This window comes from Canis lupus, chromosome 19 (genome assembly GCF_048164855.1).
Source record: "Canis lupus baileyi chromosome 19, mCanLup2.hap1, whole genome shotgun sequence".
NCBI classification, from domain to species: Eukaryota; Metazoa; Chordata; class Mammalia; order Carnivora; family Canidae; genus Canis; species Canis lupus.
Window position 1 is genome coordinate 7,493,877 of NC_132856.1, and position 20,677 is coordinate 7,514,553.

The 20,677-nt window shown below is 39.1% G+C and overlaps 1 protein-coding gene across 4 annotated transcripts in view; it reads left to right on the top strand.

Moving 5' to 3' along the window:
• The window catches only part of RAF1 (Raf-1 proto-oncogene, serine/threonine kinase), a 78,848-nt gene that overhangs the window by 49,475 nt on the left and 8,696 nt on the right, over nt 1–20,677 (top strand). For 2 of the 4 annotated variants that reach the window (XM_072785075.1, XM_072785076.1), the window contains 10 exons: nt 139–371; nt 4,845–4,957; nt 6,950–7,052; nt 7,408–7,565; nt 8,850–8,948; nt 11,336–11,489; nt 12,086–12,145; nt 14,570–14,597; nt 14,706–14,833; nt 15,211–15,328. In XM_072785075.1, the coding sequence (XP_072641176.1) occupies nt 165–371; nt 4,845–4,957; nt 6,950–7,052; nt 7,408–7,565; nt 8,850–8,948; nt 11,336–11,489; nt 12,086–12,145; nt 14,570–14,597; nt 14,706–14,833; nt 15,211–15,328 (1,168 nt within the window). In that variant the 5' untranslated portion in view covers nt 139–164. The remainder of the gene's footprint in view (nt 1–138; nt 372–4,844; nt 4,958–6,949; nt 7,053–7,407; nt 7,566–8,849; nt 8,949–11,335; nt 11,490–12,085; nt 12,146–14,569; nt 14,598–14,705; nt 14,834–15,210; nt 15,329–20,677) is intronic. The other 2 variants (XM_072785077.1, XM_072785078.1) reach the window with 1 other exon arrangement.

Genomic DNA, 20,677 nt, shown 5'->3' on the forward strand with positions numbered 1-20,677 from the left:
TATGAATATAGAAGTTTTCTGACTTAAGCAGAGAATGTCACTTAAGAGAAAGTCCACATACTATTTTCTAATTATATATTATATCGTTGAATTGGTTGCTTTTGTTCTAGATTAAGTTTTTTTTCTTTTTTTGAACAGGTTTAAGTGTTGTGTAAGCTGCATCAATGGAGCACATACAGGGGGCCTGGAAGACGATCAGCAATGGTTTTGGATTCAAAGACACAGTGTTTGATGGCCCCAGCTGCATCTCCCCTACAATAGTTCAGCCGTTTGGCTTTCAGCGCCGGGCGTCAGATGATGGCAAACTTACGGACTCGTCTAAGACAAGCAACACTATCCGTGTTTTCTTGCCAAACAAGCAAAGAACAGTGGTATGTAAACATTCCTCTCAGAAAATTTTGCTGTCCATCTGCCTATAAAAAACATTTTGGATAATTTTATTCACCTTGTAGATGGGCAGAATCTTCACTGTCATTTAGGTCTTTATTAATTGGATTTCCAGTTGCAGATTTTATTGCTTTATATTGCTGTATTCCTTTTTTTTTTTTTTTTTAAAGATTTTATTTATTTATTCATGATAGTCACACAGAGAGAGAGAGGCAGAGACACAGGCAGAGGGAGAAGCAGGCTCCATGCAGGGAGCCCGACGTGGGACTCGATCCCGGGTCTCCAGGATCGTGCCCCGGGCCAAAGGCAGGTGCCAAACCGCTGCGCCACCCAGGAATCCCTATATTGCTGTATTCCTTTCACACTCCCAACTTTCGTCTCACTCCTTGGCCTTTTATTATTATTCCTGCTTGGAAGTCATCTTATCTGCCACTTCATTCAAACAATTTGTACATTTTTATGAGGGTTTTCTTGATTTTTCTTTTGAAAAGCTCCCTTAAACCTTTCCAGCTAATTTTATGTATGCATGTATTATGGATATTAAAATGCCCACTAAATTTTTTTTGATGTTATAGTCAAGTATACAGAAGAAAATAAAATTACCTAGAAAAAATGTTGGTAAATTTTGTAGGCCCCAGGCAAAGCTGGAGTGCAGGTAGCTTAGAAAGTACAGCACCTTAGAAACTGCCACTTGGTTTTCTGACACAGAATCCCAACTTTTCCAAGAAATTACTGCTCAAAATAGTTTCTTACTATCCCAGTGGAAAAAAACTCACCTGGTTAAAACAGGAAAGTAAAGTTGTGCTAACTTTGTTTGGTGGGACATTTCAGAAAACCTTAGTTCAAAACTTTCATGCCTCCTCCTTTCCAGCCCCTATTTGAGTAAAATCAGCGTATTGTGTTTTTTTCTTTGTACCTGGATGAGACAAAGTTCTGAGGTTGGGAAGTCCAGTCCAGAATTTTTTCTTTGTTTCTGACAGTTCTACTCTCTCCCCAGTTTACTTAATAAAATCCTTTATACTACTTTTTTGAACTTCAGGACCCTGCCAGTTGTAGTGTTGTATAGTCATGTGCATTTTGAACTGAAGGCAAACATAAGAGGTATTTAAAGTTTGAGTACATTTATTTTTGTTTCCCTTCCTAAAAAAAAGTTTAATGGCAAAATAAACAGTAATCTCCTTATTTCAACAGTGGCCTTTCATTTGCAAGGTGATTTTGCCTATTGTTACTCATTAATTTTCTTTAACCTTAAATGGAGCCCAGATGGGAAGTGTGAATGTAACGGGAAGCTGAAGGCAGGCTGAAGACCACAGGAAGTTAGTGTACCTGTCTCTCTGATTCTTTACTACCACGTTGCCTAGAAGAATGAAAAACTTTGTTTGGCATAATGATTATGTGTATGGACCTCTAATACAACCAGACCCCAATTTAAATCCCTATATTGCCTTCTATTAGCTGTATCATCTAGACAAGTTACATAATATTTTGAGCCTCTTTTTGCTGACCTTAATGAAATGAGGCTCATGCTAAGTACAATAGCTAATTTATAAGTAAAATGGTAGCTATGATTATTTGAGTTTTTTCTACATCTGTGTAGCTTTCGACAGCTTTCAGTTGAGCACAGCTGGTAGTTTGGAACCAGTGATTTAGAGGCTTGACTCCTCTTACAGCTTATGAGAAGGCTCTAGCAGATAAAGTTAGTTTCTCCTATTCCTTTGATCAGAGATGGACCATTGCTCTCTGGAAGAACCATATTCTTTCAGCAGGCATCCATCTTTAGGGAAGCATAGGAGGTAGGAGTCCCTTGCTGGCCAGCAGGTTGAGTTAGTATTTTCTAATCATCCTTAGGTTGCTTCACTGCTTGGAACCCAGAATGACTCATAATCACTTAGTGGGTTCCAGAAATTAGTCAGATTTAACTGAATTCAACATGTGTCCACGGAGAGTTGTAGAGAGGAAAGTGACCAAAAGGATATGTATATTATTTAAATAGTTGTAGATGTATAATTGGTAGTTGATTGAAAAACCTTGTCATTTATTTTGTACATATGTGTACAAATATGTACACTGCCTACTTATTGGGTGGGTGCTTAGACCACAGCTGAGGACCATTAATGACCATTAGAATCAGGGGATCCCTGGGTGGCGCAGCGGTTTGGCGCCTGCCTTTGGCCCAGGGCGCGATCCTGGAGACCCGGGATCGAATCCCATGTCGGGCTCCCGGTGCATGGAGCCTGCTTCTCCCTCTGCCTGTGTCTCTGCCTCTCTCTCTCTCTCTCTCACTCTCTGACTATCATAAATAAATAAAAATTAAAAAAAATGACCATTAGAATCACCTGACACAGGTTAAAATATAGATTCTTGGGCTTCATTCAAAATCAGGTGAAGCAGAATCCTTGGATGTATTGGAGTGGGGAGGCTGGGAATCTATATTTTCATAAGCTCCTTGGATGATTCTAATGCCAGCCACATTTGTGAACCCCACTGAATTAGAGGATATTTATTTAAAGAACTGTCTAACTCTTAGAGTCTGTGACTTTTTTTTTTTTTGGTACAGATTTTATGTATTTATTCATGAGACACACAGTGAGGGGCAGAAACACAGGCAGAGGGAGAAGTAGGCTCCTCGCAGGGAGCCTGATTTGGGACTCCGTCCCTGGAGTGGGATCACGCTGTGAGCCAAAGGCAGACACTCAACCACTTGAGCCATCTGGGCGTCCTTAGAGTCTGTGACTTTTAATGAAGATTAATGGTATAACACAGCACTATAGTTTTCAAGGCCCTGTTGCACAGTATTTGATGCAAGTAATGATTTGGTTAGTGTGTATGTATTCCTTTTCATTGTCCTCATTCTTGATGTCTTGTCTTCATAGTTCAGATTCATATATCTCACTTAGTTTTGTTTCTGAAAAGCAAGAAGTTAATGGATCTGAGAGTATAACTGCTTCAAGAAATCTAAAATAAAGTTGCCATGGAACATTTTAAATACTTCAGACTTTTAAAATGGATCCAAACATACACTCACCTCCTCTGGATTGGCCACTGTCAGCTGTCACACTTTCACTGAGCACAGGAACTCTACTGTGGGCAATTCACAAGCCCTGCAAATCTATATTCTGTTCTCCTACTGGCCGTACTGACTCTAGTTGCCTCACTTTTAATTAACTTTATTGCCTTTGAAAACAAAATGTATGAGGGGCTCCTGGGTGGTTGAGTTGGTTGAGAGGCCAACTCTTGATTTTGGCTCAGGTCAAAATGATGTTGATGTTGTGGGATCGAGTCCTGTGTTGGGCTCTGTGCAAGGTGTGGAGCCTGCTTGGGATTTTCTTTCTCCCTCTTCCTTTTCCCCTCCGTTTCCACCCCCCCCCCCTTTTGCGTGCTCTCTCTCTCTCTCTCCAAAAAATAAAAGAAAAACAAAATGAATGGGGCTTTTATAAAAACTTTTAAAGTCTTAGTCGAAATTTTATATAGCTGCTATTATTAGCACCCTGACTACTCACACTTACACTGGGTCTCTGAGTACCTGCCTAGCTTTTGAAGATTGGGTATGGAAGAGTGTGGAAGGACATACACTGAGGCTACCTGGAATGGTGTGCACATTTATTTAAATTAGTAGTGTTTGTTTTTGTAGCAGGGCAGAAGCTCTGTTTCCTCTCCTTGCTTGCCCTTACAGTTGTGAAGTGTGTATGAAATGGAATTTTTGTCAGGAAGATAAATCATCTTGTTTCAAACAGGTTGAAATACAAGTTTTTGTCAGAAAAACTCTTGTTTGCTTATAGATTAGATTGGTTTATTTTCCTTTCTGGTGGATGTTCATGCTTGCATGTACATTTCAGCAAGTTTTTTTTTTTTTTAAAGAGATTTTATTTATTTATTTATTAATGAGAGACACAGAGAGGCAGAAACATAGGCAGAGGGAGAAGCAGGCTCCCCTCAGGGAGCCCGATGTGGGACTTGATCTGAGCTGAAAGCAGAGCTTAATTGCTGAGCCATCCAGGTGTCCCTCAGCAAATTAAAATAGAGTTGTGTGAAGGGAAGTTTGATCATTTTATCTCTCTCAGCCACTCTCTTGATGTTAATAGCTAGAGATATATCTTTTCAGACTCATACAACATATATAAATATATATAGGTTTCCTGCCCTTTGAATAATCTCTTTGTATTATTCTGAAAAATATTTTCTCATAATTAACATATGGGCACCCCTCCCTCTAGGTCATTGTAAATAATATAGTAGTGACATACACACATATTCTAGGCTTTATCCAAGCCTATTGGACATTAGGCTTTTACCTATTATTGGACATTCCAGCTATTTTCTGTGTGCATTTATATTTACCATTACAAATAATGCTGTCATAAATCTGCATATATCTTTATAGACTGGTACATTTATTTCTTTGCTCACCAAGGGATGTGCAGCTGTTGTTGGTTCTAAAGATGGTCTTTTGTTTGTAGGTCAATGTGCGAAATGGAATGAGTTTGCATGATTGCCTTATGAAAGCACTCAAGGTGAGAGGCCTGCAGCCAGAGTGCTGTGCTGTGTTCAGACTTCTCCATGAACATAAAGGGTAAGAAATTAAAAGTCAACTCTTTTTTCATACAAGTAAGGAAGCTGATGACTTCAAATAATAATAGTTCTTTTTTTAAAAAGTATACTAGTTTCCTATAGAATATTATGTATTTATATTCCCTTGTGCATAGACAACTCAGAAAATTAAAATATTAAGAACTTGAAATTATTGTTTAAACATTGCATTGAGAAAAAGAATACATATTAGGTGTTGATAATATTCCATAAATGGAAGCAGTAGTGTCAGGTAATGTTTTCTTTAGAGTAAAAAATTTTTCTGTTTCCTGGAATGCAGTGGACAGAATGGGTACTCAGAAAGTGTTTGCATTATTATTTATAGTTAAAGAATCTTATCCTCAAGAGAGTAATAACTCTTATATAATTCATTTATTTAAAAGTTTTTACCTAAGTTATCTCTCCATTCATTGTGGGGCCTTGATCTCAGGACCTTGAGATCAAGAGTTGCATGCTTTTCTGACTGAGCCAGCCAGGTGCACCTCATTCATTCATTTATTTATTATATGGTTAATGCTTACTGAGTCCCTGCAATTTGGCAGACATAGGACTAAAAGATGCAGGAGAATTTCTGCTTCAAGGAAGATCCATAGTTAATCTTAGTTCTAATGGTGGTGGCAAGATAGAAGCATCCCATCAAAGGCTAGGAGCAATATTCCATAGCTTCTATTATCCATTATTATCCCCCTGAATTTGGGGGGAGTAATCTCTTGGAAAATGCTAGTTTCTTCTTTCTTCTTGGAAAATGCTAGTTCTGCTACTGATCTCCAGCTTGCATTTTTTCTGTTTCAAGGAGTTCTCCAGTTTGAGGGAATAGTCTAGGAAATGAGTCAACTCAAAGGGGCCAATTTAGATTCCGCTATACTACTCCCTCTATCTTAGGAAGCAGTTTGTTGAAGTGTAGATCTTTGAAGCAGCAGATGTCAGCATTATCTGGGTTTAGGCCCCAGGTTGGTCCCAAGCTAATCTCTAGTGCCTATTAAAGACTAGAGGGATTCTGGGACAGTGAGGGGCTGTCCACTCTCCTCTAAGGCCACACTGGTGTAGAGCTGCCTTAGCTTTTCTCTTAGACAGATGGAACCTGAAGACTGATGGAAACACAGAGCTGCCCCTCTCTCTCTTCATTAGGGCAAAACATGATCTTGGAGTCCTTGTATAGGGAATTATATTAAGGAATGAGTTATTTGCTATGGATAACCAAAAAAATGGCTGGAATAGGCTTCTGGTAGGCAAGGGAGAAGTTTGAATGTGTATGTTTGTGTTCTCTCCCTACCTGAGGATATTCTTCCTTCATTCAGGAAGTGGGCCTGATGAATTAACTACATAAGACATGAGAAAAGAGCATTTTTTTTGAAGCTAATTTTTAATTCATTGTATCTTTTTCTATGTTGTTTAGGCACAGATTGCTAGGTTGAAGTCTATTGAAGAGTAAATATTGCTATTACAGCAGTATTTATACCCCCTTTAGGATTTTAGAATTTTTATAGGATTTCAGTGTCACAAAGCCCAACTTACTGCATATTTACTTTATCATGAGATTGTTATTGTTCATCTTTTTATACTTTTTTTTTAAGAGAAAAAGAGCATGACACATCATACCAAAATCAAGAGTCAAGACACATAATGGACTGAGCCACTTAGGGGCCCCATTATAGTTCATTATTTTAAAAGAAACTTTATTCTGAGAGCATAAGCTTTGAAGTCCACCTGAGCTGGGTTCCAGCCTTTACACTCACTGTATGGTCTTAAGCAAGTTATTTTCTTAGGGTCCCCATTCTCTCATTTTTAAATAAGATGGGGATAATCGTACTTTGTAGGTTTGTCATATGAATTAAATAAGATAGTGTTGTATGGGATTTTTATGTTTATGTAGTATGAGGTAAATGGTAGCCATCATTACTATTGGCCTTGAACTCTTACCTTGTTTAAACATTTCCTTTTTATTTTACGTTTAAAAAAAAAAAATCCCCTTCAGTAAGAAAGCACGCTTAGATTGGAATACTGATGCCGCTTCGTTGATTGGAGAAGAACTTCAAGTAGATTTCCTGGATCATGTTCCCCTTACAACACACAACTTTGTAAGTAGCAGAGCTCTTTTTGTGGCATGTTGGATGCTTTGGCTGGTATAGTAGCACTTTCTTGGGGGTACTAGGCATATGTATTGTTGGATTGTTTAAAGCTGTCATTATGCCATTGTTTACAGTGAGACAATTTAGGTTTAATTAGGCATGAATTTTACAAATGTCAGACATTAACTACCTTCCTTCCTTCCTTCCTCTTTATTTATTTATTTATTTATTTATTTATTTATTTATTTATTTATTTTTTACAATTCTTCACATAAGACCTCTTGGAAACCAAGAAGGAAATTACTTTGTCTTTTGTAGTCTTTCCTTTTTTTCAACAGAATTTATACCTGTGTTCCTGTTCCAGGCTCGGAAGACCTTCCTGAAGCTTGCCTTCTGTGACATCTGTCAGAAGTTCCTGCTAAATGGATTTCGTTGTCAGACTTGTGGCTACAAATTTCATGAGCACTGTAGCACCAAAGTACCTACTATGTGTGTGGACTGGAGTAATATCAGACAACTCTTGTAAGGCACCATTCTTATTTCAAGGAATATAAATAGTATAAACTCTTTTGAAGGTGCTTATTGTATATTTGGCTGACAAGTGTGGGTTTTAGACTTACTAAATGAATTATCGTGAACTGGCAACCATCAACTTTAGAAACATGACAGTTCTGAAACTAATGAGTTTTAGTGTGGTATCACTTCTAAAACAAGCAGGTAGGACTGTTAACAAATAGAGATTGACTACTGTGATTCAATAAGCAAAGAACGAAAGGATATGAAAACCAAGACTTTTGGCTTTTCTCTCTCAGTATCATCTATTAGATTGTTAGTAGACACTACTCTTTATTTTGTTGAATATGTTAAACAGACCTTTGTTATTGAGAAGGAGCAGAAAGCATAGTTGGTGCTATTTTCTTCACCTCAAATTGGAGAAAACATTAGTTTTAAAGTGATATAAATGTAAAACCTCAAAAGATACTTGTTTTTAGTAAGGTTTAAATTGAAAATACATGTTCCAAATTGCCTTTTAAGGACTGTTAATGGGGGTATGAAAAGTCAGTTTTATCTCTTTTTGAGAGTACTAGAAAAATAAAGGGAGTGTTGTCATTAAATTGCAGTGGGAATGCCTTTTCTGCTTTCATGTTTGTCACATTGCTTTTGTTCCTCTGACCTAAGTGGCACAAACTAGGAATTAGCAGGCATGAGTGAGAATCTCAGCCTTACCATTAATAAACTGTAACCACCACTAAGCCTCAGTCCACCCATCTGGAGAAAAAGAGTATTAGCTTCCTTGCAGGGTTCCCTTGAGGATTAACTGGGGTAGCTAACCTGTGAAATTTCTGAGCACAAGTGCTCATGTCATGGAAAAAAGATGCCCGTTGATGCTAATATCATTTTTCCTCTTATTTATGATGTTTGGTTCTGAATGACACTTATTTTCCATATTCAGTCTTCTCATTGTGTGTTTCCAAGAAAGAATATTTCCAGAAAAGTTCAATGTGATTTACGTTATCATGTGCCCTATAGTAGTATTGTTAAAACACATTATTTGATATAACTGGATATTGGCCCAGTGCTTTTTAGAAATGCTCACTGGATCCTATATGTTCATTGGCAGGTCAGTGTTGTTAACATTTTGTACTCATTCAAACCCAGATATTTGGGTAGTCTAAAATGGCTGAGGAAGATGAGACTAGAAAATGTTCACTTTGAGTAACTGTTAGCAAAAGTTGCAAGGCAAGCCAGTCTGACTCTAAAATTACTGTAATTCTAATAAACCTACTTTCCTCTGATTTCATGTAGATTGTTTCCAAATTCTACTATTGGTGATAGTGGGGTCCCAGCACTGCCTTCTTTGACAATGCGTCGGATGCGAGAGTCGGTTTCCCGGATGCCTGTTAGGTAATTTTTTTGGTTACAGCTTTTCTTTGGAAAAAACTATGTTGGGGTGGGTGGGACTGAAAGTCTGAATCCAAAAGACCAGAGTGCCTTTGTATCCCCTTCTCTTCCCTTGTGAGCCCCTCATTACTTCTCTGGAACTTAATATTGGTGCTAGAGCAAAATGTGGTCCTGTAGCCTTTACGTTCTGGAAAGTGACTCTGACTGCAGTTTTCTTCTGTTATCATAGCCTGTCCTTTAGTAGCTCATCCCATTTTAAAACCTTCAGATTTTGCCTCCTTCAGGATGGTAGCAAATTGAGCGTCAAGGGAAGGGTCCCAAAACTATCTACAGTGATCCAATAAAAATGAAACTTCTGACTGAAATGCTAATCATGGCCTTGCATTGCCAAAACCATGGTATTTAATAGACTGTGATCCCTAAGAAGAGTCTAATTAGATCTTTAATATAAATATCCTTTCTAACGTGCCTGTGAGTTTATGAGAGACATATTTTCCCCTCCCTTCCCCTCCCCTCCCCTCCCCTCCCCTCCCCTCCCCTCCCCTCCCCTCCCCTCTTTTATTTATTTATTTATGAGAGAGGGCAAAGACATGGGCAGAGGCAGAAGCAGGCTCTCTGCAGGGAGCCTGATGTGGGACTTGATTCCAGGACCCTGGAATCACGACCTGAGCCAAAGGCAGACACTCACCACTGAGCCAGCCAGGTGCCCCCATGGCTTTATTCTGTTCTCCACTTTTTTTTTTTTTTTAATTTTATTTATTTATGATAGTCACAGAGAGAGAGAGAGAGAGAGAGGCAGAGACATAGGCAGAGGGAGAAGCAGGCTCCATGCACCGGGAGCCCGACGTGGGATTCGATCCCGGGTCTACAGGATCGCGCCCTGGGCCAAAGGCAGGCGCCAAACCGCTGCGCCACCCAGGGATCCCATGTTCTCCACTTTTAAAGTCAGAGCTTTGTTGAGTTCACTTGTCTTGTTCAGTGTTACACATGAATTTGGAACCCAGAATAAAATCTACATTTTTGTCAAAATATCTGTCTTTACTGTATTTGAATAACATATAATAACCTTTTAAAAACTACCATGGAGGGATGCCTGGATGCCTCAGTGGTTGAGGATCTGCCTGTGGCTCAGGGCAGATCCTGGAGTACCAGGATTGAGTTCCATGTCGGGCTCCCTGCATGAAGCCTGCCTCTGCCTCTCTCTCTCTCTCTCTCTCTCTCTCATTCATTCATACATACATACATACATAAATAAGTAAATAAATAAGTATCTTAAAAAAATAACTACCATGGAAATTGCTAAAGGCAGCATATCTTAGAACAAGGACTGGGTATACATTTGTGTAGGACTTATTTTTCTTGATAATTTGAAAAGCAAGTCTGACCAAAAATTGTACATGCTTCTGAAGATTTCATACTAGAAGACAAGCTTCTGAAGGCTTCAACATTCAGTTACCTGAAAAGGCAATTTTTCAAGGCAGTAGAACAATTTCTCATAGAAAAACTAGCATTTTATTCCTTAAATTTGTGTATGGTGTTACTTGAATCTGAACAAAACTCAAAATAATCTGTAGAGTCAATAATGAAAATGTTTTACTCACTGCATGTTCCCAGTGTGGTTGATGGTGGAATGGGGTTGGCTGGAAGAGACCAGTGATTATTTCACAGTTGGGCATTAGCATCCTGAAAACTGAAGTCACATTACCTGACTTTGAGAGCCTGTTGAGTAGGGAGATGGTGCATAGTGGCTAAAATGCTGACATTTTTGCAGAGATGCTCAGTAGTCTGTCTTAAATCTAAGACTCTTCCTTCAAGCTCTCTAAATCAGTCTGTAAACTGGGCAGGTGCTAACTAGCTTGGGAGATGGTGGCATGGTTGGCATATATTAACCTGTTCTTCCTAGAGATGGTCTAAAAATTTGGTGTATTCTGTAGAGGGGATTTATTAAAAAGAAGGCATCTTAAAAATGTATTGTTTTCATGTGAATTCCCAGCGGATGTATTATTTCCTTTTCAAAAATTGGCATGCAGGGGCGTCTGGGTGGCTCAGTCGGTTAAGCATCTGCCTTTGGCTCAGGTTGTGATCTCAGGGTCCTGGGATTGAGCCCCAGGTTGGGCTCCATGGGGAGTTTGCTTTTCCCTCTGCTCCTCCTCCCACTCTCTCAAATAATACATAAAATCTTTAAAAAGCAAAACAAAAAATGGCATGCAAAAGCACCTAGATATAAGAAAATTTTAAATGGTGCCTGTTGAAAGAAAGGAACATTTTGTCCAAGGTTTTAGTACAAGTAGAATTTGCCCCTGAGTGTCTTACTGAAGTAAGTAGCTGAAAGACTTTACCAGTGGGGAGGCCAGAGTGTCATTCACAGAGTTTTCTTTCTCCTCATCTAGTTCCCAGCACAGATACTCCACACCCCATGCCTTCACATTCAACTCCTCCAGCCCCTCCTCTGAAGGTTCCCTCTCCCAGAGGCAGAGGTCGACATCCACACCTAATGTCCACATGGTCAGCACCACTCTGCCTGTGGATAGCAGGATGATCGAGGTAATGGGGCCCCTTGCGGGTGGTGAGGAGTATCAATCGGTTATTGAGGTGGGGTTGACTGTTGTGTCAGAGTTTTGGGTTTCAAACCTGATAAAGAATGTAGCTGTACTTTCTCAGGACCCTGGGCTTTGTGAATTTATCTTTTAACCACTACTTATGTAGACAGGCTAAATAATCCAATTGTGAGGTATATATCATTCAAGTGGAAAACTAAGATTTTCTGAAGAAATGTTAACATTTGAACTCATTCTTCCCATTTTAGATTTGAATAGGACTTGAGTAAACTAGTGAATTAGCTATATAAAGAGTAGTTTCATTTTGATGTGGGAAAGAAAATAATAGTGATAGAGAACTACAAACACTGTGAGAGACTCTTTATTTAAAAGGGCGGAGTCATTGGATTACTAAACCGGTTATTTAGGGAGATGTAAAAGTCTCCAAAGCTACTGTTTTCAAACTGCTTTTTCTTTTCTTGGCTTTTTGGTGTGTTCTATTTGTTTGGTTTGCTTTCTAATTCATCTTTAATAACAACTGAATACACTTAAAATACTTCCTTTGTTCTTTATTCTTCTTTATTTCTCATTGCTTTGGACTAGAATAACAGCCTGAATGCTTCTCCCAGGGCGTGGTCCAGACGATTTTGTTTGAGGGGAAGAGTAGGTATTCTTCTTCATGCCTTTGCTTTCTTGTAAATTAACAGGATTGCTAAGACTGTCAGACAGTAGCCTATCAAAATTGAAACAGTCACTAAGTTAAATTTTATATTTCTTGCCAAACTTGTTTTCCTGTTTCTTTTTTGACAATAGAGTATATAGGAGTTTTTGGGTTTTTTTTTAATACTGTATGTGGGATTGCTGACAGGTGAAATGAGTTTCTCGACATTTTGAGGCCAAGTGCATTAAAATAAAAAAAAATTAATTCCAGCTAAAGACTAATGCTAGATTTATTTAGTTGATGCTCAGAGCATCACTATTGTATTTATACCTCATTTAGAAACCTGGTGTGTCCATTTGGTTGATATGCCCTGAAAAATCTTTTACTAAAAGCATATCAGAGACCAGTGTGTTCTCTCTGCATTATGAATTGTTCCTTGAAAAACCTTAGGGACACCTGCCACTTTGGGTACAACTGTACCTAACTTAGACCTTGAATTACTTTCCATATGCTTGTCCTACAGCTCAGAAGTGGCAGGGACTCAATAAAAATGTTGGCTTCTGAATGTGGGGCCTGAACTGGCCCATTTGGAGGGCACTTTTAATATCACAAGATTATTGTGAGGAGATCGTGTGTATGCAAGCTATGAATTTTGTTATTTCTATTCTATCACGATTAGCCCCAATAATAAAATGATATACTAGTGACTTCTGTTATAACAATGATTTCTGTGTAAACACTCTAATTAAAAGTGAAAATTCTTGAATTTTTGTTAAAAAATAGCATTATTGTGTTAATTCTCTCTATACGTCAGAGGCAGAGCAAATTTTGATTCCTTTTTTTAAATCACCTGATTCAGGCTTTTTAAAGTATACATTCTTTATTTAAACCATTTGTAGTTCTCTCTAATATTTAGATTCCAAGATGTTTGAAAATTTCCTTTTGGATAAATCCAGCTGTAGAAATTAGCACAAAATAAAATATGAGGTATATAATGGATACAGGGAAGAAAATTACTGTGACATTAAAAAAAAAATCTAGTGCATGGGAATATGATTCTGGTCAGTAAAAATATATTGTGACATTCTTTGACTAAAAACAAAAAAGTAGATTAGTTGAATAATAAAGCTTTAGCTGGTGAATATTCTTTTGAAGTTCAGGTTACTTTTGGCCAGTGTTTTGCACACCTGGCAGTCATCTGTCTACTTAAAATCAGATTCCTGGGCTTCCCTCTTCTGTCCCAGAAATACATAATCCTGGTTGAGGGGAGGAGGAGACTGTATTCTTAAACACCTCTCCAAGTGATTCTGAAAGACTGGTCAGGTTTGGGAACCCCAGATCCAGGCTCTATTGCTTGGGTGGGGCTGCCAGAGATTGGGGGAGGGGTAGCTTCATTTATGATTCCTTTTATCTTGTAAAAATGTTAATTGAGTAGAAACATTCCATTAATAGTTGGGTGAAAAACTTTTCTTGTCTTTCCTGTGGCTACACAAAGAAAAAAGAGTTGGGGTTCCCAGAAAAATACCCTTTTGACAATATGGAGGAGGCCAAATGGTTTTATATAATAATTATTTATATATTCCAAGTGAGGATTTATAAAATGAGTATTTAGGTCTATGGAAGGCCTTGTGATTTGAACTGCTCTACCCAAACAGTTTTAATAAGTTCTAAAGGTAGCCTTGGACTTTTCACCTAAGTAGAATTTAACTAATTTCAGAGCTTACCCATGTGGTAAATGAGCTCAGGGCTGAGGTCCATGGGTGATGGTTTCTGGTTCTGCCACTTACTGGCTGTGTGATCCTGGCCAAGTCTCTTTATCTGTTTATATGTGTTTTCTTATATATAAAACATAGGTTTTGGACTAAGGGATTTATGGTTCTTCCAGTGTTTCCTGATTTTAGGCTTGGATACAGTTACGTTGTCATGGTACTTATTACCCTTATCAAATCCAGCTTCTGGTCAGTGTGCCCTGAACTCCTAGATAGAAGAATAAGAGTGAACTTGCCACCTAATCCCCAGGTTTTGTTTTGTTGTGGTTTTTTTTTTTTTTTTTTTTTTTTTTTTTTTTTGCCTCAGTAGAGCAAGGTCCCCTAATCATTGGAAAGATCTCAGCTGATAGTAACTTTGCTAACATTCCTGCATGAATATCACTTTGCTATATGCATTGCTTTCTTCTGAGAAAAAGAATGTGGTATATGAAAAGCTAACATCAATTCTAATAATTGATGATAATCTTGGAGATAATTGGCCACTGACATTTGGTAAATTTAATCAAAGGAAAGTTAGAGTATATACTTAGACCTTTTGTATTTTAGAGTTTTTATAATTTACTTTGTTCCTGCAAGTTCTCCCCCCACCCCCTTTCCTTCCCCCGGAGGACATCTTTTCTGGTGCAGAAATTGACCAGCTTTCCTTTTTTGTTTCAGGATGCAATTCGAAGCCACAGTGAATCAGGTACTTGTCCGAAGTTACTTAGCAAATAATAATGAGCCTTTTCTCTTTATGCTGTGTATCTTCTGTTGGCTTATCCACGTGTGGATTCTGTTTGTCTTGTCTATTAAGCCTCACCTTCAGCCTTGTCCAGCAGCCCTAACAATCTGAGCCCAACCGGCTGGTCACAGCCCAAAACCCCTGTGCCAGCACAGAGAGAGCGGGCACCAGGATCTGGGACCCAGGAGAAAAACAAAATTGTGAGTATGGCTTACAGTATCTCCTGCCTGGAGGTTTTACTAAGGATTTTACTAAGATTTACTAAGAAAAACCTGGTTAGAAACGAGAATACTTTTAATTGGGGGGGGGGTGCTCTAATAAAAAAACATTTAATGAAGGATATTATAAATGTCAGCACCGTTTTTGGCATGCTTGCATTGGAGAATTTGTTGGCTTGCTGTAAGGCAGAGCACAACTAAAAAAAATTTTTTTTCTTCGAAATATCGGAAATACAGTTAGTGTCCATCTTTAAAAGATGGAGGAATGGGTGGATTTGGGTTGCTCTTTTCTTTGACACCCTTCCTAAACAGAGCTTTACCATTCCATGGAGTATGTTAATGATCTCTGCTGGTTTCAGAGGCCTCGTGGACAGAGAGATTCAAGCTATTACTGGGAAATTGAAGCCAGTGAAGTGATGCTCTCCACTCGGATTGGGTCAGGCTCCTTTGGAACAGTGTATAAGGGCAAGTGGCACGGTACGTTTGGGGCACTCCCTCTACCACAAGGCCCAGAGAGGGCGAAGAAGGGGATACAATTCACTGTGGGTGCAGCTCACTGTGGCGCTCTCCAGGGACACTTGATTGCATCTGAAGATTGAACTCTTAGTATCTCAGTGATATTTCATAGCATTCTTTTTAGATTCAGTGATGCTATAATTGATATGATAGGGTTTCTAGGATAATTAGAAATTGATGAACAAGAGTTGAGCCTTAGAGTCAAGTTTCAGGAACTGATTAAATACAGGCTACATGATGGACATGCTTTCAGGTTCCTTAGTTGAGCAAGATTCTGCTGCTGTGAGGCGGGCATGGATTCTAGAAACAAAATTGGGAAGAACCTTAGAGATTTGCATGCAGAAAACTGAGGTTCCAAAAGGGGAACTAACATACATGCCTATGGTCAAAAAGCTGGGCTCAGGAAGGCCAGGAGTCTCCTGAAGCAGGGTTTCTTTGCCCTGCTCTGGGTTGGAGGGGGGGATCCCCATCAAGCAGGGAACCCATATACTTCATTCTTGAATCTATGTGGAGTGTTAGTGTTCTTATTGTAATGGAAACATTTTGTCACTTGGAAGAAATGTACTATTTTAATATCCATGGCCATAGCTTGTATATTTTGGCAACACACTTAACATTTCTTCCTCAGATTTTTAATGCCTCTGGCTTTAGGATGTTAGCAAATATAGGGAGTATTTTTTTGAAAATACTACGTTTCCCAAAAGGCATCCTTCTAAATTCACATTTTAATGAAGAAAAAAAAAAAAAAAACCCTAAAGTGCCTACATACTATGTTTCTAGTTTGGATGGTATCATGCTTATCTTTATACATACAGGGGCAGAGATTGAGAGAAGTTAAGATCATCACATGAACAGAGCATTAAAATCAAGGTGTTGAAAACTGAGAAACACCTCCAGTCTTCTGAGTACCTTAATGTTAATTAATATATATGGTTTACAAATTTAATTAATCATCTCATAAACTTGTTCTTTAAGGAGACTGGCATGGGACTTTTTGATTCCTTTTCCTTTGAAAATTGCATCCGGTATACTACTGGCCTTCCTCCTGGGTCAGAGAGAATTTATGCTATTGCAGAATATTTCCCAAATAGATAATTAGGGATGCCTGGGTGTTTCAGCAGTTGAGTGTCTGCCTTACTTAGGCTCAGGGTGTGATCCTGGAGTCCCAGGATCAAGTCCCACATCGGGCTCCCTGCATGGAGCCCACTTCTCCCATGTGTCTCTGTCCTCTGCCCCCCGCCTTGTGTCTCTCATGAATAAATAAATAAATAATCTTTATATATTTTACTACTGAAGTATAGTTGACCTACAATGTTCTGTAGTTTCATGTGTACAACATAGTGATTTGACAATCCTATACATAATGCTCACCACACTAAGTATAGCTATCATCTCTCTGTCACCATATAGTGTTACCATGATCTTATTGACTATATTCCCAATGCTGTGGCTTACTTATTTTATAACTGGAGTTTGTACCTCTTAATATCCATCCCCTGTTAGGCTGTTCTCCTACTCCCCTCTGGCACTGCCAGTTCTCTGTATTAAGCCTTTTTGTTGTTCACTTCTTTTTATTTTTTTAGATGCCACATGTAAGTGAAATCATGTGGTATTGGTCTTTCTCAGATTTATTTCACTTAGCATAATACCTTCTCGGTCCATACATGTCATTTAAAATGGCAAGACCCCCCCCTTTTTATGGCTGAATAATATTCCTCTCTCTCTCTGTGTGTGTGTGTGTGTGTGTGTGTGTGTGTGTGTGTGTGTGTGTGTATATCTCAATCTCACATCTTCACTCATCTATGGATGAACACTTAAGTTGCTTCCATATCTTGGTTATTGTAAAAAATGTTGCTATGAATGTGTGGGTGTAGATATCTTTTCTGAATTAGTGTTTTTGTCTTCTTTGGGTAAATACCTAGTAGTTATAATTACTGGATCTTATGATAGTTCTATTTTTAATCTTTTAAGGAACTTCTGTACTGTTTTCCACAGTGGCCACACCAATTTACATTCCTATAAACAGGGCACAAGGGTTCCTTTTATTCCATATCTTTTCCAACTCTTGTTATTTGTCTTTTTAATTTTAGCCATTCTGACGAGTGTGAGGTGATATTCCATTGTAGTTTTGATCTACGTTTCCCTGATAATTAGTGATAGAGCACCTTTTCATGTATCTGTTGGCCTTCTATGTATCTTTGGAGAAATGCTTCTGTATAGCCTCTGTCCGTTTTAAAATCAGATTGTCTTTTTGGTGTTGAGTTGTGTGAGTTCTTCATATTATTTTGGATATTAACCCCTTATCATATAAACCATTTGCAAATACCTTCTTCCATTTGGTAGATTTTCTTTTTGTTTTGTGGATAGTTTCTTTTGCCTTGCAAAAGCTTTTATTTTGGTATAGTCCCATGGAAGAACAGAATTTTATGGGATAGAGTGCTTGTATCTGAGACAAGGCTATTAGTCATTGTAGGAGGTAGAGGAGTGAATATTGCTTTTAATGCTTTCATTAGGAGTACTTAAGCATTTTTTTAAAAGATACATTTTAGAGGGGGGGAGGAGCAGAGGAAGAGGGAAAGAGAATCTCCAGCAGACTCCCTGCTCAGTGCAGAGCCTCACATAGGGCTTGATCCCAAGACCCTGAAGTCATGACCTGAGTCAGATGCTTAACCAGCTGAGCCACCCAGGCTCCCCTGCACTTAGTAATTTTTATACTACGTTTTTAAAGCATCAGCTGAAAGCCAATAGATATAATTAAGTTGTACTCTCAACTTGAAGCTGCTGCTTCTTGAGGAATTCATAATTTTTCAAAGCATTGGTTATATTTGCCACAGTACTACCTATGAGCTTATGTTTTCTCTCAATTCTGTAAGCTTTTGTTGGACTATTGTAAGGGGATGTATTTGTTATAGTGTTACTTCCATAAAGACTTGTTAGAATGTAGATCACATGTCTAATACCTTTAAGATTCTAGTTTCTTCTAAGTTAAATGTTTCAAAAGTCAGAGGAGCAAGAAGCAATGGACTTTTGTGTCTGCCCCTCAGAAAGCAAGCCAGTGGTCTGTCTATAAATGAATAAAACAAGAGGTCCAGGGAAACCATAATTTCTGGATTGTTTGTGCTATACTACTTTGTGTGTTGGGGGTATGTGTGTGTGTGTAGTTGCTGCTTTTCTGGTTCCTGTATACAATATAATATTCAGTTTCTTAAAAGTTACAGTTGTTATTTTTCAAAATTTTGGTTCTGCCTGGGAGCTGTGAAAGTAGAATCTCAGAGCAGTCAAGATGGGGACCTCAGATCCATGAACTAAAGCTCACTTACTTGGTGTAAGGAAACTGACCTTGGGCTCACACACAGAGCATAAGTTTGGGATCTGATTTGCCAACCTCTGCAAATGATAGACAGCACATTACAAGGGATGCAGACAGCAGTACTGATGGTAGCCAGGACTGTGACTGATGGCATGAGGAGAAGGTAGTGAACCCCTTGGTCTTGAGCCACTTAGTGTTGAGGCCCCCAGCCTGGTGGAACCCACATCTAAGTCCCCATCCCAGCCTAATGCTGAGGTTTATAACTTTTGAGTCAGAAGAGTGAGAGGTGTTCATTCTGTTCTCTTCTAGGAAGCAAGGATATACCTAACAGGTTTTAAATAACCCTAAATGTTTAAAACAGGAAATGGGTGTTTAAAAAAAGGTAAAACATTCCAAATTTACCAACTGATAAAGCTCTTTCTTCTCCAGTGGTAGCTGACTGAGATATCAACTTAAAATCTTATTAAAAACATGATAATCCATAGGAATGTGTCTTTAGTTATTTGTACTACATTTGCCTCTGACTTTACAATCAAGGGAAAATAAGAAGTTCTGGTGTCATGAAAAGTAACTACTTCTGGGGCACCTAGGTGGCTCAGTGGTTGAGTGTCTGCCCTCAGCTTAGGTCATGATCCTGGGGTCCTGAGATTGAGTCCCTCATCGGGCTTCCTTGAGGGAGCCTGCTTCTCCCTCTGCCTATGTCTCTTTCTCTGATGTCTCATAAATAAAAATCTTAAAAGCAACTACTTCCTGCAGTTTTTACCTATCCTCTATAACATGTTTCCTGGCCATTTACATCTGTCATTATATTACTTGCTAAAAGAAGTAAGTACCATCCCTCTTATGTTGTAAGATTGCTAGCCATAAAGGTGTGTGGATAATTCCAGAAGGAAAAGAAATGTTAATACTGGACAATTTTCTGGTCATCTTAGAAACATGCCCAAAAGAAGAGATTAGCAATAAGCAGTATTACTGGATGGAGTGCTGGAGAGGTGAACTTGAATGGTGTACTTGGCCCTGAGGACTGCCAGGGCAGGTTGGAGAGCAGCCTTTGTGTGAGGCCCAGACCTGATTGTGTACGCTTGGGGGCCTTCTGTTGGGCACTGTGTCTCAGCTTCCCTGCCAGAAACTGACTCCTGACCTGTGCTGCGAGCAACTGGGGCCCTAGTATTGCGTGTCGGCAGCAGTCCCCGTTGCCTACTCCAGAGCTCCAAAAGAGCTTGTCAGTTCATAATATGCCTTGCTGACTGTTGCACCTTAGGATTCATTCGTTTCTTTATCTGGTGTTTCCTGAACATTCTTCTAATACCAAGCATTCTTATAGGGGCTACAAGTGAAGCAGTGAACAAAACAGATAAAAATTCTTTCTCTTAATGGAGTTTCTGTTCTGGTGGGAACAGTAACCAAGCAAAGTAAAGTAAAAACTGTGTTATAAGTGCTAAAGAGGAAAAAAAAATGGAGGAAAGCAGGTAGGGAGTGGCAGGCTCTGTGCACCGTTTCTGGTAGAAGTTAGTAGGGAGGGACTCTGCTGAGGAAGTAGCACTTGCATGATGCTCAGGTGTGGGCACATACCCAGGGAAGCAGCAACGGGGCTATGAATTGGGCTACTCACCTGACCTGTTTGAGGACCTCAAGGAGGCTAATAGTGAGGTCCAGGAATGGAGAGTTGTAGGGTTCCTTAAAGACTTTGGATATCAGTGGGTCTCAGACTGTGCAAGACCTTCAAGAGTCTTGGTGAGCCTTGGCCTGAAATTCAGAATATTGGGGAGCTTGTTACCCAAGAACTCGTTCTTCTTTGAGGCAGTCCTACCAGTACAAAACTGTTCTTTTTTTTTTTTTAATTTTTAATTTTTATTTTATTTATTCATAGAGACAGAGAGAGGGAGAGAGAGAGAGAGAGGCAGAGACACAGACACAGGCAGAGGGAGAAGCAGGCTCCATGCAGGGAGCCCGACATGGGACTCGATCCTGGGTCTCCAGGATCACGCCCTGGGCTGCAG